Genomic DNA, 26,597 nt, shown 5'->3' with positions numbered 1-26,597 from the left:
TAGAGTTTTAGGAAGCGAAGCTTGACCCTCCGTCCCTAGGTAGCATAGGAAATCCGTCGGCGTACCTCAACCTGGTGAAGTGGTGTAAACATCGCTAAGCTTCACACCGAGCAAATGATGACTAACGCGCTCCAGGGTGACCTTGAGGAGTGGTGCCCATTGAAGAAACTATAGCCTTGTTAACGACACAGCATTTGTATATTTTCTGATTAATGGGTAATTCTTCTGGAATTGATCTGCTTGGGTGGGCGTTTTTGGGCTGAAAAACCTCTTCCTAGTTAACTTATCTACTATGGGTTGCCTCCTCGTAGTAGCATAATATATGTAGGCATGAATATATAATGAGTCAGAGGTAATAGCTTTAGGTTGCATGTGCAGGATTTCGACTCTTGTTGGTATTAATTTAAGAAACTTTTTCCACAAAACAACTTTTGAAAGAAAAGTGAAGAGCTCCATTAAGCAAAAGAAGCAGAAATAAAGTAAAATAATCTTTCAAGCGTAAAACTACCACAAATCGCTATCAATAAATAAAACTCAAAACGAACAGAAATTGCAATAACAATAAGCAAAACAATAAACAAAAATTAACATGAGTAGGGCTGATAACCCCCATGCCTTCTCAAGACCAGAACATAATTTGTGCTTTATTAAAAAAAAAAAAAATGACCGGGAATTGTCAGTTTAATTGACATATACTGATATTTATTCCTTAAAGTTTTGATAATTTTTGTATTTTTTATAAAGCGCAAATTATGTTCTGGTCTTGAGAAGGCATGGGGGTTATCAGCCCTACTCATGTTAATTTTTACTCGTTTTGAGTTTGAATCGGTTATTTATTGTAATTTTTGTTCGTTCTGAGTTTATTTATTTTTTGATAGTGATTTGTGGTAGTTTTAAGCTTGGATGATTATTTGACTTTATTTCTGCTCATTTTCGGCTTAATGGAGCTCTTTACTTTTCTGTAAAAAACTCGTTTTGTGAAAAAAGTTTTTCAATTTAATTTCTGTTCGTTTTTTATCGAAAAAGTCTTTTTCATGAAAAAAACATTTTTTTACCTTATCAGTTTTTTATATAATATTCCATAGTTTGAGTTGCTATTTGTATGTTGGAGAAATTCTTTCAACAATTTTTAATCCTGACACAGTGTCTTTTAACTTAATTTTATAACTCCTGAAGTTGACCTGAAAAATAAAACTTAATATTATTCCCAAAAGATAATATACATGCTCTTTGACAACCTGGATACACTTACATTCTTTTTTTATATTTAAATTGTAAGAGCAGAAGTAGTTATAGTAGTAGTCCCAAAAGTTTTAACTTAATACCCCCAGTCGTTCTTGATATATTGCTGAGATGTCTTATTGGCAACCATAAAAACAATGCCTTTTGATTTAATTTAAAGTGACATTGCGGAACACAATGGCTGTCTCAGAATTTTTCCTGAATGCGTTTGGAAAATGAATGGGTCTGGGAAATCGACTGCTTGTCCTCCAATCTCTTGTTATGCTTAAAAAGGGCACTAGAAATTTCGTATTGTGAATGGAATTAGTGACTTTAAAAGTTTAAATGAAATGTATAGCTATTATAGAATGGGGCTACCTATTATATTGCTTATATGCCCTTTTGAAAACCTGCATGCATACAGTCTTTTCGTTTAACTGAAACTCCTCCTGAACTTTCCCTAAAAGTTTCACCTTAATACCCTTAGCGTCATTAGTTACTGTAACTGTAGTATTAAAAGCTTTATACATAGTGCCTTCTGGCTAAATTAAAATCCCCCCCAACTTACCCTTAAAGGTCTAACTTAATAATATAAGTTGTTCTTCAGATATTGCTTTGTCACCTTTTTGAAAGCCCACATGCTCATAGTTTGTTTTGATTTAGTTCAACATCCGCCTAAATATTCCTTAAAAGCTTCAGCTTCATACCCTTAGCTTGCACAGTAGCAATAGTTGAAGCAGCATTAGTAGCTGTATGTGCATAGCACCTTTGGTTTCTTCAACATCCTCTTCAACAGACGCTGAGTTTCAGCTTAATACCGTTCCTGAAGCATTTCTGATGCGCCCCCTTGACAACCTGTGTGGTCATAGTGTGTTTCGAGTTAGTTCTATGCAGTTTCTATATATCCCAAATTTTTTCCCTTAATATCTTTAGTTTTAATAGCAGTATTAGTAGTAGTATCAGTAGAATTAATTGTAGTAGCCTAAGCTCTAGAGGCAGTAGTAATAATAGAAGTAGTTTTAATTGTAACAGTAGTAGTTGTATGAGTTGAAGCAGTAGCATTGGGATGCAAATATCTTGTTCTAGTAAGTTCAACATCCCTCACGACAAGCTCTGTTAGTTTCAACTTCACACACCAAACTGTTCATAAGATATTGCTGTTACACCCTTTTGACAACCTGTATACAGACAACGTGCAGTTATTCAGTTTACCTTCCCCCCTCAATTTTCCTTGAAATTTTCATCTTCATATAGTTAGTTATAGTTGTAATAGTTGTCACAGTAGTAGTATTGATATTACTAGTAATAGTATTGAATAGCGGTACTACTACTAGCAGCAGTAGTATTAACATATTGCCTTTTGGTCAGTAGAACATCCCTCTCATGAAGTGGTAGAACTTTCAACTTAATACAATTAGCTGTTGCTATGACATTGCTGATGTCTTTTTGACAACCTGTATTTTCATAATCTTCTTGAAATTTGTATCTCAATGCTCTTAGCCTGAAAAGTAGTTGCAATAAAATTAGTAGTAATAGTAGTAAATGTAGCAGTAAAAGTAGTTTTAGTAGTAGTGTGCAGTCCGTATTGCCTTTTAGTGAGAGGATCTTCCCCTTTAAGCATTTTCTGAAACTTCTAACTTAATACCCATATCAATTCTTGAGATGAGCTATTTTGACAACTTGCATGCACATAGCGTCTTTTGATCCAGTACAATTTTTCCTTAAATACTTTAAATGGAGTAGTGTGGTAGTAGTAGTGGTGGTAGTTGAAGAAGTATTGGTAGCGTGCAAATATTGCCTTTTTGGACATCTCTCTTATCATTTCCTGAATTTTCCAAATTAGCATACTCAGTTATTCCTGTGTTATACCCTTTTGACAATCTGTATACACATAACGTGCTTTGATTTAGTTCAACACTCCCCTCAACATTCTCTGAAAGGCTCACCTGAGTGACCTTCGTCTTCCTGGAAAGTAAAGTTCAAACATACATACCTGTCTCAATAACGTATACTATGTGTAAACAATGAACAAATTCCCTAACTTACAGCCCTTGTCCTGATGACTGTGTACTTACTTGTACTTGCTGCGGGACCAGACGCGGACGCCTCACCCGGCGTCTAGAAGACTACGTATGATTGACTCCCATTTGTCGCGATCTTGTGCCAGCTCTTCAGCAAGCCGGAGCCAGCAGCTCTCCCACTTTGTGTCAAACTTTTGAACTCCACCAATGGGGTTGAGGTCGTTTTTGGCAGTTCTCCATCAATTCTTAAATTGACCGCCAGGTTGCCTGCGCCAATCTGGCAATGGGACAGCTAGAAGCACTTGCTGTATGATGCGGTCATTGGGTCTTTTAAGGACATGACCAAGCCAACGCAGTCTTCTCTGTTTGACATTCATGGCGGCGGGTTCGATGTCACAGCAGCGGTGGCGCACATCAACATTTGAGATTCTACCGGAGTATCGAATCCTCAGGATTTTTCGTAGACAGCGGTTATAAACAGAAAGTTTTGTCTTCATGCTGATCTCCCTCCGGATCCACAGATGGCGGCGGAATTGTGAGAAGATGGCTTGGGCTTTGTTGATTCTGTTCTGTATGAGGACTGTGGGGAGGTTAACATTCCCAAAGGCATAAATTACTGGACCTTTTAACAATGCTGAACAAAATAGACCTCTTAAAAGTTAGATAGGATGTGTTTTGGGGAATGATAGACTCGGGGGGGGGGGGGGCTGATTGTCCTTCAATAATTTCTGACTTTTAAAAGAGGCACTAAGATGTAAAAACTTCAATAAAATGAGCCCCAACTGCTTCATAACTTATACGACCACACGTTCTAAGAAAACCTTATATACCCCAGAACAAAATTTAAAGTCCTTGTCCATGGGCTCCGGGGGATTGTGTCCACCCTAAAGAAATAGTTATATGACTTTTGGACTATTGGTAACAAAAGCTATCTAATAATTTCAATTGAATGCGTTTCGGTAAAAAAGGATGTGAGGGGAGGGGGGCTAGTTGCTCTCCATCTGATTTGACTCTTAAAGGGGAACTTGAACTATACATTTCCAATCAAATGAGCCTCTTCCAAAGTTCACAGGACCACCCTTTCCATAAAAACCTTACATGCCCCTGGGGCAAAACTTACAACCCTTACCCCCAGACTATTGGGGATTCTGTCAACCCCAAAGGCCTTATTATATGATCTTTGGACTATTTTTGAACAAATGACCATCTCAAAATTTCTATCAGATGCATTTTTGGAAAATACGACGTTGCGGGGTGGCTGCTCCCCGATCACTTTGACTCTTAAAAAGATCACTAAAATATCTGATTTCCATACCAATGTACCCCCTCTGGAGTTTATAAAGCCACCTTTTCCTTAAAAACCTTATATGCCCTTAAGGCATAACTTAGAACACTTGCGCTGAGGGCTGTGGGGGTTGTCATCCTCAAAGACATAATTTCAAGACCTCTTAACTACGCTGAACAAAATGGTTATCTCAAAAATTTGATTATATGTGTTTTGGGAATTGATGGGCGAAGGGCTGGTTGCCCTCCAATCATTTTTGACTATTAAAAAGGGCACTAGCCCTTTCAATTTCCAATCGAATGAGCCCTCTTCGAAGTTTCTACAACAAATACCCAACTCAAAATTTAAATTACAGCCTTACAAAGTTACAGCCGTAAGTCTCTCTGCCAAGGGGAAGCCAGTGTAAAAAAAACACATAGGGTCAAATGGGGCCCAAAAAACTTACTTTTCTCAAAGCGTTGATTCAGAACACAACAGATAGAACTTCTCCATCGGCGTTAACTTTACATGTAGACAGGGTCAAAAGGGTCATAATGAAAACGACAGATTTTGAAAAAAATTTTGTATCAATTCGTGACGTCAGAAACTATGGACAAGATTTTCCTCTGTTTCTCCTATATTTTATCACCCGATATAGTACATCACATGTACGGTCATACTTGCTCCTAAAATATGCTTTAGATTAGCCTCGCCTAAATGAAGCTAGAAAACTCTCCATCGGTGCAAAAATAAAATAATTTCAGGCTGCGGTAATTTGAATTTACTAACAATGTAAAATTCAACTTATTCCTGACTCCTAGTTCTAAGTTTGACTACTGACAAAAAGCAATACATTACTTGAGATAGAATTTTATTTAAAGAAAGCAAATGTCATTTATAAGGACAAAATTGTGAACGTAATTTTGACTGTAACAATCTATGACCCCCAATAAGGGCCTAAATTTATTTTATCTGCGATAAGATTGCAACTTGGGGCTGGTAGAAAGAGTTCAGTAGACCTCAATGAAGACGCAGCTTTTAAAGTTTGGTTGTCGAATCTTGTTTTCTCCGACAGGTTTAAACTTAAAATATATATAGACACTGACAAGGGAACTTCATTGGGTAAAACAAACCTATGAAAAAATAATGTGAAAAAATTGGTTGCATCGATTCATGACACGGATGGATCTAACATTGTTTTTCTCCGCTCAACTTGAAACTTTCACAGCGGGTAGACTGGACCAAGGGGAACTTAATGACGACAGAAAATTCTGGAAGAAAAACTTGGTTGCATCGATTTATAGCGCGAAAAATCCAATTTTCTTTCTGTTGGCTCACTGGAAAGAAAACAATCTCAAGGGACCCTCAATTAGGAAAAAGAAATTAAGGAAACAAATTCATGCATTGATTCATGTCATCCAACTTTTTTTTTTAAGACAACAAAACAAAACTTTTTTTTATGAATACAAACTTTTTTTAAAGCTCAAATGACGCTCATACCTTTATAAGGTTAAGGGAGACGCCAGCCCTTCCCTTATACGGGTGATTTCACTTAGGGTTGAGTTTGATTCATTATTAATTTTAATTTCTATCTGTTTTAGGACTTATCTATTCATCCATGGCAGTATTTGCTATATTTATGTTTGATTGTTTATTTAGTTCTTGTTCGTTTTTGTTTTCATTTATTGATTCATAATAATTTTTATTCGTTCAAGTTTAATCACATGAATTTGTTTCTGCTCTTTCTAGGTTTTAATATGGTTCTTCGTTTTCTTTGAAAATTTTTTTTTTGGAAAGTTCTTAAAAACTAATTTTAGAAAAAAAGTCTCACTTAATGTGTTTGCTTCTCAAAATAGAACGAAATTTTCCCAAATAAACTATCGTTTCCGTAATAATAGAGAAGCTTTTTCTTTCATTCCCTGAGCAACCATACTGTACGCTCCATCCTACGTTTATCTGCATATAGTAGTATAGTATAGTAAACAGTATATCTAACACAAGAAAACCTACATGGCCATGGTAAAATAAAAACAAAGGGAAAAACAAAGAAAACAGCATAAAACAACAATTAAAAGAATCGGCTAAACAATTAAACAAAGCGATTAAACAAAAAAATGCATACAAAACAGTAATATATACATAATCATCATAGAACACCCTTCTGGTGTGCCATGTCCATACGAATAACCGCGCCTGGTTCCTAATCAAGGACAGCGCAATAGTGCTCCTAAATAAAGGGTGAAGTGGGCTCTATGTGTTATTTGCTTGTTTTTTTTCCCAGGGCTGATCGTATCAAACCAATGGTCATAGAGCACTGTAGAACTGTAGCGTCTTCTTTTTCCAAACATGAAACACATTTGATACCGCGTCACAAGGCTCTGGGCCGTTTCGTCACAGCCTAGTTCAGTTGCTAGTGATCGGACAAAAAAAAACCGGCTCTTCCATAGGCATATCGTGAAGGGTACATCAGTATCGCGCAGGTGCGAAGGCCGAGCGTAAATCTTCTGTGCTTTTCTATATGTTTCAATTTTTTTTTAACGGAGAGTATAGCCTTTGTCAATACTGTACTATATTCTCTCTACTGTGGTCATTGAGATTAAAGCTCTAGTCATAGAAATTAAAACCTCTTGTCCACTTTTTAAGAGTCAAAGTGGCTGGGAAAAGAAAATACATTTAAACGATGTCCCATTTATAACGCTACTAAATCAAAATTGTTCAGTCGTTCAGTAATGAATATTAATGTATATTCAACTGTCAATCCAAATTAATTTGTTCTTTTCAATAATCTTGGCTATAATAATTATTTTTTATTATGAGAAGTAAAACACGTAGCTCGAAATAAAAGTTGTTTCAATAAAGCGCAAATGACGTTTTAGTCTTTAGAGGACATATGGGACGTTAGTCCTTCTCCTGTTTGTGGTCATTTATGTTCGTTCTAAGTTTGGCTTAGTTATTTAATGTAATTTCTGTTCGTTTTGGGTTTCATTTATTTATTTATAATGATTTATGGTTGTTTTACGCTTGAATTATTATTTGACTTTATTTCTGCCCATCTTTGATTTAACGTAGCTCTTTAATTTTCTTTGAAAAACTTAGTTAGCGGGAAATGTTTTCTAAAATTAATCCGGGTTGCAGCGGTAGCTAGTAACCTAGTATGAGACGATCACGTCCAATGTTAAGAAATATAATAACCCATAACTCCTAAAAATAGAGTCCGATCAAAACAAAAAGTACACCATTAGAACCACCTTGTCCGAAACCCCTTTATAGGAAACTTTCTGTCTTCCTTGGCTTGAACAGCAAAGGAAATATATTGGCTTTAAAATCGAGAAAAGTGACAGCTACTACAGCATTCTGCCTAAAAGGCATCTTTTTTTTCTTTGTTTTCTTTTCCACAGATAGCTTGGCACTGAAACTTCGTAGAGAGTTGTTCAATGGCTCATTTTAAAGGAAATTCATGGAATTAAAAACCTTTTGTAATTAAAACAAATTAATTTTAAAATAGAATCGTTTTTTGTACGAAAAACGGCCTATTTTATGATAAAGATTGATCAATGACGTCATAATCGTAGGTTGTAGCCAGGTCGTCTCTTACTATTCCAATTAAGAAAAAGCCACATGCCTTTTCCTGTTTGTAATTTCACATCAAACAAAGAACATCTATGTTAGATACATAATCTCTATATTACATTATTATATAAAGGATCGATAACGTTCTTAATAAATGGGGCCTATGCTACTTTCAACGGATATAGCTGAAACTAAGTAAAGAACAAACCACGGCACATAGTAACTAAAATTACATTATAGAAGTGAAAACAAAATCATACAATGACAAGGGGCTTTACAACAACAAATATCCTACTTAACAAAAACGAGACAAACTAAGAAAGCAGCATTGCCAATTACTAAGTAAAACTAAGTAAAGAACAAACCACGGCACATAGTAACTAAAATTACATTATAGAAGTGAAAACAAAATCAAACAATGAATAGGGGCTTTACAGCAGCAAATATCCTACTTAACAAAAACGAGACAAACTAAGAAAGCACCATTGATAATTCTAATACTTCCATGACAATGTAACTTAAAAATTATATACAATGGACGAGCCGAAATTAAAGGAAATACTTGCTCTTTTCGTCAAAACTAGATTTTACATAAAACTTAAATTGGACTTTCTCCACAAAACAAATTAGAACAGTCAAAGTCTTAATAAAACTAAAGATGATGTTTGTTATTATGATATTTTAGGGAATGTTAAAAAAAATACACGAATTATATATTATTACGGTAGCCGTGTTTGAAAAATTTTACAGTAAGAACCAAAGTCTATCTCATAGTAACTGATGCAATGGGGAAAAGAATCACATTTCGTGGTAACGAACTATATAGTAAGAGCGACTCATCTCAATAGTAACCGAAACTTTGAAAAAACGGAATTTTGATAACAAACAACAAAAACGAAAATAGCGACGAAGACCACACTGCCTTCCATAACAAACAACAAAAGTACGAAGAACAAAAGGGAAATCTTTTTGTAAGACAGTGGAGATAGTTTGAATGAATATTTCGGCCCTATGTCCAAGGGCCGTCCTCAGCAAGACAAAAATATATAAAAGAAAAAAGACTCACGACAACATGCGACCAATAAAATATGCAAATTTTAAGTTTATGAGTTTCGTCAAGTTTAGTGTTACCCTTCAAAAGTTACAATACTGAAAAAATTTGCCTTATTTTCGAAAAATTTAGAAACACCCCCTAAAAATCACAGAACCCTAATGAAAATTATAATATCGTTTTCAGTGTAGCAGAAAACTTAATTGTAGATGTTTCGAGTTCCTATCCGTGAAAACGTGTAATTTTGTATTTTCTGCTGAAAGAAACATCATAGATGTTTATTTTTTTTTTGTTCCCAGGGGTGATCGTATCGACCCAGTAGTCCTAGAATGTCGCAAGAGGGCTCATTCGAACGGAAATTAAAAGTTCTAGTGGCTTTTTCAATAAGAAAACCAAAAATTGAAAATAGAATCACTTTTTACAAAAAAATTGCATTTTTGATGTCTTTTCACACTGCAGTCTTTTCAAAGATATTTGATTCTTGAAGCAATTACATAAGGAATTATGTTAAAGGTTGATCAATGATGTCGTAATCGTATGTTGTAGCCAGGTCGTTTCTTACTATTCCAATTAAGAAAAAGCAATAGGCTTTTTCGTGTTTGTAATATATACAAGGACCGAAGTTTTTTTTTTTTTACATAATTAGATTAATACATTATCCGGGTTGCAGCGGTAGCTAGCAACCTAGTGAGAGACGATCACGTCCAATGTTAAAAAATATAAAAACCCATAACTCCTAAAAAAAAGAGTCAGATCAAAACAAAAAGTACACCATTAGAACCGCTTTGTCCGAAACCCCTACATAGAAAACTTTCTGTCCCTTGGTTTGAACAGCAAGGGCTTGAACAGCAAATATATTGGCTTGAAAATCAAGAAAAGTGGCAGCTACTACAGCATTCTGCCTAAACGGGATCTTTTTTTTCTTCAACAGATAGCTTGGTACTGGAACATCGTAGAGAGCAGTTCATTGCCTCATTTTAAAAGAAATTAATGGGGTTAAAAACCTTTCGTATTTGAGTCAATTAATTTTTAAGATCGAATCAATTTTTTTACGAAAAATTGCATATTACATGCTCAAGATCAATGGATGACGTCATAATCGTAGGATGTAGACAGGTCGTCTCTTACTATTCCAATTAAGAAAAAGCCATAGGCTTTTCCTGTTTGTCATTTTATCATACTGAGACCACTTGACTCTTTGCATCCTTTTATATTGATGTATGACGTCATAATAATTGCACAAACGCCCTCCCCCCTCCGCATAAAAATGTGAATTGATGTAACTGGATATATTCTGTCATTATTTTCATGTAATATAATTTTCGAAGCCATGATATTTCTTATGTAAGGACAGTGCACATCTCATGCAATGACAGAGTTAAGTAAGGAGCAACATCAAAACTTAAAACGAAGTGGAAGGGGCAACTCTTTTCATATACGTAATAATTTCTGTTCTTTTTTAGTTTTGATGTTGCTCCTTACTTTCAGTTAAAAAAAAACTTTTTTTTTGCAATTTAATTTCTGATCGTTTTTAAATAATACCGGGAAATCCGGCTCTCTCTCTCCATGAAAAGATCCGGTACTTGTGCATTATACGGCACTCACTCAAGTTTACGATGTGTAAAACTCGTGAACAAATCGGTTTCTTTATTAGTTTCTTCGTTACTTTAGAAACAAATTTGGGCTATATATTTCCACATTAGCGGGGGGGGGGGGCTACAGTAAGGACCGAAGTCTATCTTATAATAAGTGATGCAACAGCAAGGGCACCGGCAGACAATTTTGCAGAGGAGGGGGGGCAGACGCCAAAATAGCAGTGGTGGTTGGGTGACAGAATATATTTCAGTATATGTTTTTTCTAGGAATAAGTTCGTTTTTAAATACTTTTAGGAAAAAACTCTCAAATAAAATTTAATCAATAATATATTTAATAATTATGCATTTAATTTTAGAAGAAAATGAGATTCAAACCAAAATTAAAAGATGATTCATTGCTGACGTATATTATAACATATGTAAACATGTCTTTATGCAATTACCTACTCCTTAGAATAGTTTACAGAAAGAGTAGAGTTCTCAAAAATCCTCCGGCCTGCATAGATACCACGTCTTGATTTTATACCGGCCTTGTAAAATGTACCTCTTTCATAACAGGATAATTCTCCGCCTCCAACTGAAATACCTTGTATATTCAAACAATTAAAAAAAATTACATAATAGGGAAAGAAAAAAAAAATTAAACTTACTGTCCAGCAGCTAAATCAACCCTCTTTCTTTTTATTAGGCTACTCAGAAAAATAAAATTAACGGGTTAAAAAAAATGTCGTCACGGAAAAATCTTATAAAATTGTTTGTGATAATAAACTGGAAGTAAAAAGTGACTTGGGCCAATATTTACCAAAACTAAAAATGAAATTCTCTTGACAATTGCTAGACCGACAGTACTGGGTTTATATGCTGATTCTAAATATATAAAATTATTTCAGTTTATTGCTACCCACCCAAAACTAAAAATTTGAGAAAAGTTGCCTCCACAAGTCCCATGAGTTACAAACCTTCTCCCAGTAATGGGTTAAATTGCATGGTGATGCAGAACACCATCGCAGGAGGATCCTCTATAGGAGGACAACTGCGACACGGCGTAACGATAAAATAAAAGTTCAAAATAGGGATAAAATCCTTTTTAATAGACAGTGTATAGAAAATTCACAAAAAATACCAGATATTTCGGTCACATATACAGTGACTGTCATCAGTAGTAAAACTAAACCACGGCGTAAGATCCAGATGTATGGACAACGGCCTCTGCAAAGGGCTGCCTCGACCCTTTCGGGGTACCTGCAAGACTGGAGACCTTGCGGTCAACTATATTCCCACTTGAGGAGTGGCGACCCTAGAGGAAATTATAGCCTAGTTACGACACAGCATTCGCATTGGATTCTGACTAATGAATAATTCTTCTGGACTTTGTATGTTTTTACAAAGCTTTATAGACTGTAAAATCTCTTCCTTTCCAATTTATCTATTATGGGTTGTTTCACAATAGTAGCATACTATTGTTAGGCATGAATATAGATTATAATGAGTCGAAGGTAATAGACTTGAGATTGTCTGTGCAGGATTTCGACTCTTGTTGATAGAAGAGCATCGCCAAGTGCTGAAAACCATGTTGTGACCAATACAGGCCCTGGATTGCACAAAGCCTCCATTCACGGAGGTCCCAGGGACTTCTTGCTGTCCGATTCTAAGCCGGCTTAAGCACTTCGGTGTAGACTTGAGAAGATATGTGATCCCCGTCCTGCACTGGTATCCGGGATCATTGCTTTTCCTGAGGCGAAAATAATTTCAATGATTGAAAGAACATGAACATTGGAACTTGGAATATTACGACGCTAAAAAATGACTATCGTATCGACATTTTGACTGACGAATTCAGAGGATTCAAACTGGATTTATTAGGAGTTTCAGAAACTCATATCCCAGGGGTAGGAAGCATGAAATTAGGTGATATAGAATTTGTTCACTCAGGCAGGAAGGATGGGGTACATAGACAGGGGGTAGGGTTCATAATGAATAAGGAAGCTGCTAAGTCTTGTTTAGGCTGGGAAGGTATTAATAATAGAATACTAATTGCTCATTTTAAGACTAAAAAGTTCAGGGTAACAGTTACAATAGTATACGCCCCTGTAGAACCGACTGATGGAGATACTAGTGACTAAGATGAATTTTACTTACACTTACAGGAGCAAATAGACAGGGTTCCAGGTAGAAATATAATGTTTTTACTAGGAGATTTTAACGCCCAGGTTGGTAGAAATCGGGATAGATGGTATCCTAGCCTAGGTAAATTTGGTGTAGGAAAAGAAAACAGTAATGGATACATACTTTTGCAATTTTGTAGGTATAACAATCTAGTTATAACCAATACGGTGTTTGGTCATAAAATGACTCATAAGTTAACATTGTATTCACGTCATGGTAAGACAGCAAACCTTATTGATTATGTTATAGTAAACCGAAGACTGGCAGGATCAATACAAGATACTAGGGTATAAAGTAGTGCCGTTATTGATGTTAAAAGTAAAGATCATAATCTAGTAGTGTCCAAACGTGCATCAATGCACAAGGAATTGAGTTAAGGGTATTTTTTTTTCAATTAAAACCCATATTGAACTTGAAGTTGAAAGGGTTAATTTAAAGCTGAAGTATCGGAAGGGTAGTTATGATGCTGGTAGACTCCAGGATGAGAATTTGAGAGAAACTTTCCAGGAACAGTTGAATACTAAACTCGAGACTTTAAAATTTGATAATGTGGAAGATGGTTGGAATAATTTTTGAAAAATGATTTATGAAGTTGTTGAAGGTGTCTTAGGGAAGAAAGCTATAACTGCAGCTAAGAATATTAGTGAAAAAGCTTTATGTTTAATAGAAAGGAGAAAGGACTGGTACAAGAATTATCTGAGTGATAGATCAAATGAAAACAAAAGGAATGAAAAGAAAGTGCAGAAAGCATTAAAATATGAACTGAGGGGGTGTGAAGTGGAGACCAAGGATAAAATTGCCGAAGATCTGTAAGATGCAGCTAGACGGCATAATAGTAAAATATTGTACTGGCGTGTTAACAAATTGAGAGGAAGTAGTCAATCCAGACTTTGCCCAGTTAAAGGTAGAAACAGGGCGACAAATAGCGATAAGGAAAGAGTTAAAGAGAGATGGGCGGAACATTTTGAGAATTTGGTAAACCGAGATAGAGTTGCAGGAAAAGATATTGAGGAAAGTGAAAAAGTTTGTGATGCCTTGGAGGTGGAGGAAGATTAATAAGAGGTTTGCGATTAAAAAGAGAATATTAATAAGAAGATTAATAAGAGTTTTTTTTTCTCGAACCAAATCGTATGGCAAAAATGTTTCAGTAAAACTTGAAAGGAGTAACTCAGTCACAAATTAGAACTTATTAAGGGTCAAAATTTATTGGCAACAGCCAACAATGGGGCACCACACATTTTTTTCCATGGTTTTTCCTTATTCTGCTCTTTTTCCTTTGGTTTCCGTATAATTACTTTATAGTCCCAAATTTTCAGGGGGGGGGGTGGCCACCCCCGTGCCGGCACCCATGTGCAACAGGAAAAAGAAAAAGAGGTATGTGGTAGATATGATGTCATACGAGGTTACAATTGATTTTAAATAAATTTTAACAAGGGATTACAACAATTCAAAAACCTTAAGAAATAAAACCAAAAGTTTGAATATTAGTAGAAATCGTTGTTAGAAATCGGACTTGCTGTAATAGTCAAATATCTTTGAATAGACTTCAGTTTATAGTAAAGAACGAACAATGCAGCGGTAGCTAGCAACCTAGTACCAGACGATCACGTTCCATACTAAAAACAATAACCCACAAGGTTGCAGCGGTAACTAGCAACCTAGCAAGAGACGATCACGTCCAATACTGAGAAATGTAATAGCCCATAACTCCTAAAAATAGTTTATAAAAAGACTAGGACTAATGGTTCGATACAATCACCTCTGGGAGGAGCAAAGGAAAAAAGTCCCTTTTTTCACGTTTCCATTGAGAAAAATAAAAAAATTAAAATCGTCTTTCCTGAATTTCAAAATGTACTTCATATCTTCATTAAAAAGAAAAAACTCGGAAGCATTTTCGGTTTTTCATTGAACAAAATAAAAAAAAACCTAAATTGACGTTACAGTCAAACTGACGTCATTATTGAGGAGATTCTGGTTCTTTAAAATTTCTGCTATTTTGTTTCCATAATAGCATTGCAATATTGAGAGTACTTGAAATAATAAAGACCAATTCTGAATCGGTTATAAATGGCTATTTTTCTTACTAAACAGTTTTTTTTTAGGAATATATTTTTAAATCTTGGGTACCTTTTGGGTTGTAAGGGTTCTTTTACCTTTTGGGGCCGCATTCGAAGCTCTTTTAACTTCCTCCAGAAGCAATTATTAAATTACGAAAGAGATTAAAAAAAGGCATCATGTTATGTATTCACGTTTATCCTAGTTAAACTACCGTATATACGAGTATATACGTAGTTAAACTACTCGTACATTAGCCATTAAATTTTTACTGGTTAAAGTAAATGAATAAAGCTATAAAAGAATTAATGTCAATAGTACCTTGCGATGACGTGTGGATAAAGCTGCACTTTCTGATCGAAGGTCGGCAAGTTCAATCCCACGTGTCGCAAAGAACAATTCTTCATTATGTCAACAAACAGAAGAACAAAATATTTGCCAGGTCCCATTACTCCGCCTTTAATAGCTACGTCGATAGATAATCGCAAGCTCATACTCACGAACGATCTTTTAGCGGAATGATAAACGTTGTCCAAACACAAATGTTTGTCATTGTCCAAAGAGTAAAAAATAGTGAAGCATTTATACCTCTGTTATTTGACACTGATTTGAATTTATCTTGTTATCAGATATGTCCTTACTCTTCAACATTTCGTCAAATTTCGCTTTAAATTGTATCCGTTCTATTTCCTTTTCAGTTTTTAACTTCTCATCAGCTCTTTTCTTATCTTCCACATTTCTCAAGAAGAGTTTGAGTTTTTTTACAACTGACATTCTCTTTCAGAGGTTCCTTGTTGTTCTAATATTATTTGATCAACCCTCTCAATATATGATCCTGGCTAATTGTCGGCAATAACCTTAGAAAGAGAATTCATAGCAAGTTGATTTTCTCGGTCAAGTCCAGCTCTATGTCTTTCTGCCACTCTCCTTTGCTGATTGGTTGGGAATCGGAAGTTAAAATTAGTGACCTGTGAAACCTGAACTCCATAATCGGACATTTTCATTCCGACTTTTCTTTAATTTTGAAATTTCTCCATATGATAGGTGTACATTGGATCCTAACCCTCTGTTCTGCATGACCCTTTTTATTTCCATGGTAGCATACATATGAGTAGATTTGTGAAGGTTGGTGACATTTCTGATTGCCTTCGTTACGTCCAATAGTTTCTAGTAAACGGTTGCATCGACGTTCACTGTTATGGAATCCACTGACATGATCTCTTTCAGATGGAGATTTATGTTACAATTTCTCATGGTGACTTTCTTCATTTTGTCAATAAATGGGAGAACAAAATATTTGCCAGGTCCCAGAACTCCACCTTTGATAGGACGCCTATGTCGATATATATTCGTACGTTCATACTCACGAACGATATTTATAGTGAAAAAATTGTATATTGGAAATCCTATGATAAACGTAGTCTTACCAAAAATGTTTGTCATTGTCCAAAGAGGAAAAATAGTGAAGCATTTTTGCCTCTCTTATTTGACACTGCTGTGAACTTTTAACTTATTTTCAGATATGTCCTTACTCTTTAACACTTTGTCAAATTTTGCTTTAAATTGTATCCATTCTATTTCTTGTTCAGTTTTTAACTCCTCATCAGCTCTTTTCTCATCTTCCAAATTCTCAATAAGAGTAAGTTTTTCTGCAACTGACATTCACTTTCAGGTGTTCCTTGTTGTTCTAATATTATTTGATCAACCCTCTCAATATATGATCCTGGCTTATTGTCAGCAGGTACCTTAACAAGAGCATCACAGAAAACTGATTTTCTTGGACAAGTTCAGCTCCATTTCTGTCTGCCTTTCTCCCCTGGTGATTGGTTTGGAATCGGAAGTTAAAATTAGTGACATGCGAAACCTGAACTCCATAATCGGACGTTCTCATTGAGACTTTCCTTTAATTTTGAAATTTCTTCATCTGACAGGTGTAGATTGGGTCCTAACCTTCTGTTCTACATGACCCTTTTTATTTCCATATTGGCATGCATATGAGTAGATTTATGAAGGCTGGTGATATTTCTGATTGCCTTCGTCACGTCAAATACTTTGTAGTAAATGGTTGCATCGACGTTCACCGTTATGGAATCCACTAACATGATCTCTTTCAGATGGAGATTTATGCCACAATCGCTCATGGTGACTTTCTTAATTTGGTCAACAAACGGGAGAACAAAATATTTGCCTGGTCGCTTTAGTCCGCCTTTGATAGGACGCCTATGTCGACAGATAATCGCACGTTCATACTCACGAACGATATTAATAGCGAAAAAAGCAGATGTTGGAAATCCTATGATAAACGTCGTCCAAACACAAATATTTTTCATTGTCCAAAGAGGAAAGATTGTGAACCGTTTTTACATAAAGGATCGATTTATTTCATCATTACATTAAGGAACGAACTGTAGTCCCTAGTATCTGAAGTTTCTTTAAAGGCCGTAGTAAGCATGAAATACTGGTTAGGGAACTTACATCCAACAATCCATGCATGCCAACCGATGAGGAAATGGCAAAAGTAGCTAAACTTACCTTTGATAAATTAGCACTACTTATGGTCATTGAAATAATCATGTCTAGGATCTCAGACAAAGATTCCTGTCGTCATGTTTTAAAGGCAATAAAACTGCTATCATATTTACTTGAGAACGGAAGCAATATGGTAGTGAAACTCGGCAAAAATGTTTTTTATGATGAAATAAAAGAGGCATTAAGATATAAACCTACTTTTACTTTAGATTTGCTGTTTCTTTAGACAGCTGTCAGATGATAAACATCGTTAACACACAGTGTTGATGAGTATATATAATTCAGTTTATGGTGTCTAAGACGTAATAAAAATGTGTGAAAATTATCCCATACGATTTTTGAGCAATTAACTTTTTCTTCTCCTCTATTATTTTATAGAATAAACTATTTAAGAAAACGTATTTATTCCGTTAAAAAATGTCTAATAAAGAATGAATTCCATAGTAACCGAATGAACGCCAATAGTAACCGATTTAAAAACAAAACTAAAAAGTAACTGCCAACTGAGGAAGAATCATAATTTGAAGCTGATTTAGGAATGGTGATACTATAAATGATGATTCTTTGAAAGCAGCACCTGAACTATCAAACGTGATAAGATGTGAAATTTGACAACCTGGACCATCAATTGCGAAATAAATGCTGGATTTACTGCTGGAGTTCCTCACGTTTCGGCTAAGATTATCATTTAAGATCAATTGTTACCACAGAGTGTTTTGAACTCAAATCCTTCATAGCTGAATGAGTCCATCTCCACAGGACTGTGGTAACTTTTAATATAAATATACCATTCGGTTTATGGTGTCTAAGATGTAATAAAAATGTGTGAAAATTATCCCATACGATTTTTGAAGAAATTAACTTTTTCTTCTCCTCTATTATTTTATAGAATAAACTATATGAAAAAACATATTTATTCCATTAAAAACTGTCTAGTAAAGAACGAACTCCAGCCAATAGTAACCGATTTAAAAAACAAATCTAAAAAGTAACTGCCAACTGAGGAAGAATCATAATTTGAAGCTGATTTAGGAATGGTGATACTATAAATGATGATTCTTTGAAAGCAGCACCTGAACTATCAAACGTGATAAGATGTGAAATTTGACAACCTGGACCATCAATTGCGAAATAAATGCTGGATTTACTGCTGGAGTTCCTCACGTTTCGGCTAAGATTATCATTTAAGATCAATTGTTACCACAGAGTGTTTTGAACTCAAATCCTTCATAGCTGAATGAGTCCATCTCCACAGGACTGTGGTAACTTTTAATATAAATATACCATTCGGTTTATGGTGTCTAAGATGTAATAAAAATGTGTGAAAATTATCCCATACGATTTTTGAAGAAATTAACTTTTTCTTCTCCTCTATTATTTTATAGAATAAACTATATGAAAAAACATATTTATTCCATTAAAAACTGTCTAGTAAAGAACGAACTCCAGCCAATAGTAACCGATTTAAAAAACAAATCTAAAAAGTAACTGCCAACTGAGGAAGAATCATAATTTGAAGCTGATTTAGGAATGGTGATACTATATGATGATTCTTTGGAACAAACACCTGCACTATCAAACGTGATAAGATGTGAAATTTGACAACCTGGACCATCAATTGCGAAATAAATGCTGGATTTACTGCTGGAGTTCCTCACGTTTCGGCTAAGATTATCATTTAAGATCAATTGTTACCACAGAGTGTTTTGAACTCAAATCCTTCATAGCTGAATGAGTCCATCTCCACAGGACTGTGGTAACTTTTAATATAAATATACCATTCGGTTTATGGTGTCTGAGACGTAATAAAAATGTGTGAAAATTATCCCATACGATTTTTGAGCAATTCACTTTTTCTTCTCCTCTATTATTTTATAGAATAAACTATTTAAGAAAACGTATTTATTCCGTTAAAAAATGTCTAATAAAGAATGAATTCCATAGTAACCGAATGAACGCCAATAGTAACCGATTTAAAAACAAATATAAAAAGTAACTGCCAACTGAGGAAGAATCATAATTTGAAGCTGATTTAGGAATAGTGAGTGTTACTTCAACTAATTTTATTGGTAAAAGTTTATTGTAAAAATTCTTGTTGGAGAAATATTGAAGAATGAATATTCAACATAATGTTGGCCTTATTAACAGTGCAAAGGTTTGTAGTCATAAGGTTAATGATAATAATCATACTAATGACAGGAGTTCGCATCGTGTTAGTCAACTTTTACCGAAGACAAATTTCTCTTAAATATGCTCTACTTTGGTATCTCACTTTGGCATTCAAAAGACAGTATGTGCTAAGTTTTGCCAAAGTGAAATTTAACGCCCACTTCCTTAAGCACAAAGACGTCCCCATAGATTAGTTAAACTCTATTTTCCTTCAAGTTATTCAGTTCTTAAGGTACTTTGAAAGACTTTGAGAAAGCAGCAACATAAACAATTTTTGAGAATTTCTGTCCAAGAGGTTTATTCCTAAGATTTTCTAGATAAAGTATTTTGCTAATATGAGCACATATCTTTCAATTCACCTTGATACTAAACTCCAAAAAAGGGTTTCTAGCATAAACACTTTAGGCCTATATTAAAAAAAATATTTTTTGTTTCCCCCCTCACTTTTATTTCACCAACACAATGTTTGAAGTACCCTCAAACTTAGTGAAAGTTTGATCTTGACCCCCCTTCCATGTTCTTTCAAACTTTCCAAGCTTCATGTTTTTAACATTTTTTTTTCAATCAAACATTTGAATAAAAAGGTACTACTGATGTCACAGTTCTAAAAACCATGCGTTTCAAGAAAATCTAAAACTTGTTCATTATCAATCTATGTTTCCTCATGGAAAACCAACTGTTTACGGTTTGAATCATATGGACTGGGGAGGGGTTATACTGACTCCGGCTGCATACTTTGGAGACATTTCAGCCATTTTGAACAAGTGGCCTATCTAAAAATTTATGTGTGAGACAACTGGCATGTACGAAGGCACCAAGGAACACATTTTGCCCTGTAGGAGCCAATGAAAGGCTTCTGGTACGTAAAAAGGCCGTTAGGAATTTTTATTTACGTTACGCTGAGTAACGTGGCATCAAGTGTAGACGACAATCCTTCCATAGAATATGACCATAAAAAAGCTATGTGGAGTCACTTGCCGAAACTTTGACAAAGAAAAATTATGATTCCTCGGATAGTCTCTCTCTGATGATTTTGATACTTTTTTTTTGAAAAAATTTGGCTGTCCTAGAAGGCTCTTAATATAAACTAATTCTCTGCTAAAAGTTGAATTGTGTAGAGACCACTTTCTCAGATTAATTTTTTGTTGGTCCTTAATCTGCATCTTTACCCCATCTTGGATAGGGAAGGTGGGGAGAGACATAGGGACTGCCATTTTTGTCAGACCTATGAGGTGGTTCTCTTCGGTCCTGGTGGCACAATAACGCTGCCTAAGTAAAAAGTGGAGTAAGCTGTAAGTGAAATAAGCCACTTCCTTTGGAGGAACTTGTCATAGACTATTCAGATACTAAAAAACACGCATTCCCCAACAATTTTTCTAGGCGCAATTGTATATATGTATTCTTCCAGATGGAGCAAGGCCAAAAACCAAAACCTTATCATCGAATGTTGATCCAACTCTTCTAAAGAAGCCCTTTGAGCCTCAACCTATTACTCAATCAATTAAAAAACAAAAAATGTTCTGCCTCGTCACATCTTTTTCAAAAAAAAATGAATACAGTATATTTCCTCATTTAAAAAGTACTTCTTCAATTTCTTTTTACACAAATCAGTATGTTCAGCCTCCCTAATGCTAGTTGGTAAACCATTCCAAATATCCGGAGTTAAATAACGAATCGTGAAGCCGGTACGTGTGGAAATGCCATCTGTGTTTTAATTGCGAAAAGATTCTTTTACAGAAAAAGATAAATTATTAATCATTTTAAATCAACCAGTAGCGATTATGCCACCTTGCTTTTTTTTTATCCTATGGCGTATTTTAATATTTTATTCTATTTTAGGCAAGAACCAAACGAAATTACAGTCCGATTGGGCGAATATGACTTTTCCGAAAAAACGTCAAGTGAACGCGACTTCGCTGTTGAGCGAATTATCGTACATGAACAGTATAATTCAGTCAGCCAAGCTAACGACATAGCACTATTGAAGTTAGCTGAAAGTACAACTTTTGACGATGATATTTGGCCAATCTGTTTACCTTCTCCTACTTTAAATCCAACAAACAGAATAGCAACTGTTATCGGTGAGTAGAAAGCTTAAACGGAATGAACCAATAAAAAAGTCCATCGGACACTAGAAATCCAACGCAAAATGGACCAAAGCTCCTCTTACAGGATAAATGGGGTCACAGTACACTCACCTTTCCTTGATTATTCTGTCAAAGGGTCAGAATTAGTGTCGCCACCTGCAGTGGATTTTCACCAATTTTAGTTTGTTTTTTAATAGTGGTATAACTACGCGGAAAAAAGTGGCGCATTTACACTACTCGTTTTACGCTTGGAAAAAATAAAAATAATTTCAATCACCTTCGAGGTCAATATGAATATTCATTTTCAGATTGAAAAAAAAACGAGATATAACATAAATCATTTGAAAAATGATAATCATTAAGGCATCCAATTTCAAAAGATAGAATATCTGAATTGCTCTGTATTCCGAACCCGGACCACGCAAACCCTTTGGTTAAGTGTCGCAGGGGAACAGAGTCCCCAGCCACTCCTCTATCATTAATACCTATTCTGATCCCAAACAGAACCTATTTATCCTTCCATACACACACACACACACACACACACACACACACACACACAAACTTCTTTTTCTTCCAACGATTTATCTAGTCCAGGTTTTTGATTTTCATCATCGCTATCATTTTCAATTTGTTTGGTTCGTTTTAACTTGGCTTGTCGTTCGTCATTATGATATACATTGAGCCAAACCTTTGTTTTTTTAACAAAGTTATAGTAGGCACTGATGACCTTATCCATGTTAAAATCCCAAACCCAATCATTATCACCATCATTCTTAATTTTGAAACCTTTTGATTCTTGCTGTCCATGTTGATTTTTATTCACTCGCTCAAATGCTCAGTATCGCATGTCTTCTAATCACACGTGTGTTTGCTTTTCATTTGTATTTTTGACACGCCGCTGCTGTTCTTTCAACCGCGTGTTTTTACTCTTAGTTTTCATTTTTGACTCGCTCACTTACTCGGTGTCATATGTATTCTAACCGTGCGTGTCTTTGTTCTTAATTTTCATTTTCGACTCGCTCTATTTGTTGTTTTCGCATATCTTCTAACGGCCCGTGTCTTTGCTCTTCATTTTCATTTTTGACACGTTTTGGGATTTTGATTACTTAAGACAATTAAGCCATGGCCTTTGCTTTAGCTGCCCGTATTGGTGTTGTCGCAATTGATGGTCCAGTTTGCCGATTTTCACATCTTATCACGTTTGATAGTTCAGGGGTTGGTTCCAAAGAATCATCATTTATAGTCACTGCAACTGCAAATTTTCATTTTTTGGGACTTCCAACACGTTATATTATAAAAATATCTGATGCATTGGAAACTCAACAATCTTATTTGTGCTATGCCTGACATCATACGAGAAAATGCTTATATGATGCCATAAGAAGTGCTTATATGATGTACTAGCATAGTATATGACGTCATTTGCAAAAAAAAAATTAAGGCTCTTAAAGAATTTCCTCTGATTCCTGACCTATCTAAATCGTTTTTTTATGTGAGAATATCCCAAGATTCCGATTTTCTCGAAAAAATATGGAGCCGTTTTCGAGAAAAATACATAAATATATATACAATTATTGCTCGTTTATAAAGATAGTATATATAGGCATAACCTTCATTTGGGATGGCCAATATCTAATTATCATTTATTTAGACGAAATAATTTATTTAGGCGGATTCTTAAGGTTTATGCTCACTTTGCAATTTTTGGCATGTTTCTTTTCTCCTCTCCTACGGGTTTAATGTATCAACGAAAGACAACAATATTGCTATCAATCCATAGCTTAGATTCAGCTCCATCCACCTACCGAATTATAGTTTTGAAATGTGATGTACGTGATTTTTTAAACTGAAAATACATTGAGTTTTAATTGAAAATTGTTGAAAAAGAGTTGATTTTCCTATTTTTAGGCAATTTTAAATTTTTCGTCGAGAAAATTCTACGTAATATTGAAATTCTGGCTCGGTGAATAGATACATATGAGACCAATGAACCCAATGATGTGAGCATCATGTCATTTTTTAGCAACATTTTTACCGCTAAATGCTTGTCGCAAAATCGCTTGTTTCTGAGCGACTTAAACCTTAACACCACGTAATTTGTATATGGAGAGGGTATTTATTATAACTCATATCAATTATATACTGAGAAATAACCCTAAAGGTTAAAAATAAACTTAAAATAAGGCAGAAGTCTAGTTCTAAAGTTGTTTTCCATTCCTAATGTTCTCTAATAGAATTTTCAAACAACACTTATAAATACATCTCAACGTAACTTCTGCATGATTCAGGTTCCAAGAGGCAAGTTTCAATCCATTTTTATCAGAAAAATTTAACTAAAACAGATTCTTAAACACTAATGTTCGGACATAACCAACCCCCGCGCTGATGCCAGAAAATCTAAAACGCAGTAATTTTCTCGTACATAACATATTTTTCAATTGACAGATAGGGTTTCTGTTCATTTAAATTTATAAGGTTTTCGCTACATTTGAAGTCTATTTCTTTAAAAAGTTTGTCTATGATTTCAACCCTGGATTACCTACCCTGCATCGCAAACGGGCTCACTCAATTCTTTTATTTTAATACAAAGAATATACTCTATAAAGAGTATAACTGTTGCGTATACTCTTTTTTGAAGGTCGGAGAAACCCCCCCCCTCCTCAAGAAATAAATTTGAAGTCAGCTTGCCCCCCCCCCCCCTACCTCGCAAAAAAACTGACCCTGAAAGTTTCAACTTGATCCCCAGCCATTTGTAAAAACAAGGTAGACGTAAATTTATCAAAACTGCAACTTCGATAATACTCATTTACGAAAAGAAAAGACCCCTCCATCCTCTTTAATTGAATTCTTGGTCCATTTGCACTGGTAAAAAAAAGTCTAGTCTTGTTTTTTGCTCCGCAAATGCAACTTTTACTCAAAAGGATTATTTTCGCTAAATTTTACTTTTACCGACTAAAATATTGGCCAACTCCGAACTCGAACCCGTGACCCCCAAGATTTGGGGTTTGAACCTCTAGCTTCTGGGCTAGTCAGACTTAATAGTTCGATTAATCCTACATATTTGAAACATTTATTTATAAAGGAAAAACAGGTTTTAATTTTTTTAAAATTACACAGATTTAATAATTATATAGGAAGATTGCTCCAATTTATTTTTTTCAGAAAGATGCGAACAAGGAAATGACTTTAATGTATCTTTCTTTGCTAGGATGGGGAACGACCAGTTATGCAGGTGCAACAAGTGAAATACTCCAGGAAGTGAACGTTCCTGTTTGGCGAATCAACGATTGTAAAAAACGATATACTCAGCCAATCACTGACTTACAAATTTGCGCTGGTTATAAAGAAGGAGGAAAGGATTCATGTCAGGTATATACGACTCTATTCTAATAACTGAGGGATCAAATCAAAGATTAATGTCTAAATTTCTTTGGATTCAACCTAAAATTTTCCGCAAGCTAGCAGGCTATTTAGTTTTTAAAATTGTATTATAAAGTAGTAAGGGCAATGTTAGATGGGAGAAGATAGACTAGTTAAACAAAATATGCACAAATAAAACTGTTGCGCTGTTACGGCAAAAGTGGTTCTTTTATCTTTGGTCCAGTCTAAAGCAGAAGAAAACGAAATTAGAATAAAAATCTTGTCGATTAACCTTGTGACAGTTGGGTAGCACTAGGTGAAGTTGGTAGCTTTTTGATTATTTTTTTTTTTTGAAACGACCTTAAGTTTCTTCTGCCAACACTTTCCTATGTTCTGAAGGATCAGCAGGGTTTAGAGAAACCAATAAGACTGGAAACTAAAATTTAGTTTCTGCGAAAAGACGAAAAATTTCGAATTCATAAAGGTGAATATCTAAATTCTGGCAAGAAAAGCATCAAAACAATTATAAGAGCAGAACGTAAATTATATTCTACCTTCACGTTTATGTTTTAAGTTTTTACGTCAAAAAAGATTAAATTTTATCGTTTAAAGAGAGCGAGGGCTGGCAAGGGCAAGTGGATGAGCAAATGTACTTCTTGCCAATAATTACGCCTCTTGTAGCATGGTTCATGCTACTTGACATGTAAAAAGAGGGCAATAAGGCGCAAGTCCTGTACTTAGAATGGACAAATCTTTCGAATGCGGGTTTCATGAAATCGTGACTTAAGAATAAGCCAAGTTAGGAATTGAGTTGACAGGACAAAATCATCATACACCTAAAGAAGATGAAAGCAAATATTACCAAATTCCATGCCCTCAGTAAAAGAGGGAGCCAAAGTTTCCCCGATATTTATAATAGAGAATACTCATAGAAACTTGCATAAAATCCTTGCTACATTAAAATATAGCAACGGTTTAACCTTATCCTGAATGGGCTTTATAATGATGAGTTTTAGTGGTCTTGATCTAATTTTAAAACTGGACGATAAGATATGTTTGAAATAATAAAAAAAGGAAAGCCATTTCTGTCTTTTGGGACTCAAACAGGTGATGTACTAAGGTCAATAGCAGTATAAAATGCATCTAATACGAAGCCGTAGAAAATGGTAAACTACAGTGTGATCTGAAATCTGCTACAGTTAATGACAAAAAACACACTTCCTAAAAATTGCTTTTTTGTTCTAGGGTGATTCGGGTGGCCCATTGATGTTGCGTATGAACAGCGGTCGGTGGTCAGTAATCGGTGTTGTCTCCTGGGGGATACGATGTGCGGAGAAAAACTCTCCAGGTGTTTATACTAAAGTCTCTTCTTATTTAGATTGGATTAAACAGAAAGCAACCCTGTGAAATTGCCAGTGATTTTATGTTTTTGTTGTTTTTTTTTTCATTATGTGCCACTTTTGTTTACTGAATATATGGCTATATTAAATTAATTTCTTTAATGT

General features: G+C 35.0%; 1 protein-coding gene across 3 annotated transcripts in view; it reads left to right on the top strand.

The window, feature by feature from the left end:
• The window catches only part of LOC148940666 (proclotting enzyme-like), a 97,075-nt gene extending 70,478 nt beyond the window's left edge, over window positions 1–26,597 (top strand). The window contains exons 10-12 of one of the 3 annotated variants that reach the window (XM_089105271.1): window positions 21,482–21,723; window positions 24,941–25,101; window positions 26,338–26,597. In XM_089105271.1, the coding sequence (XP_088961397.1) occupies window positions 21,482–21,723; window positions 24,941–25,101; window positions 26,338–26,499 (565 nt within the window). In that variant the 3' untranslated portion in view covers window positions 26,500–26,597. The remainder of the gene's footprint in view (window positions 1–21,481; window positions 21,724–24,940; window positions 25,102–26,337) is intronic. The other 2 variants (XM_089105270.1, XM_089105272.1) reach the window with 2 other exon arrangements.

The sequence above is a fragment of the Artemia sp. Qi Xiang Cuo genome, chromosome 19, assembly GCF_049724085.1.
Source record: "Artemia sp. Qi Xiang Cuo chromosome 19, ASM4972408v1, whole genome shotgun sequence".
NCBI lineage: Eukaryota > Metazoa > Arthropoda > Branchiopoda > Anostraca > Artemiidae > Artemia > Artemia sp. Qi Xiang Cuo.
This window is presented reverse-complemented; position numbering and strand designations above follow the sequence as displayed.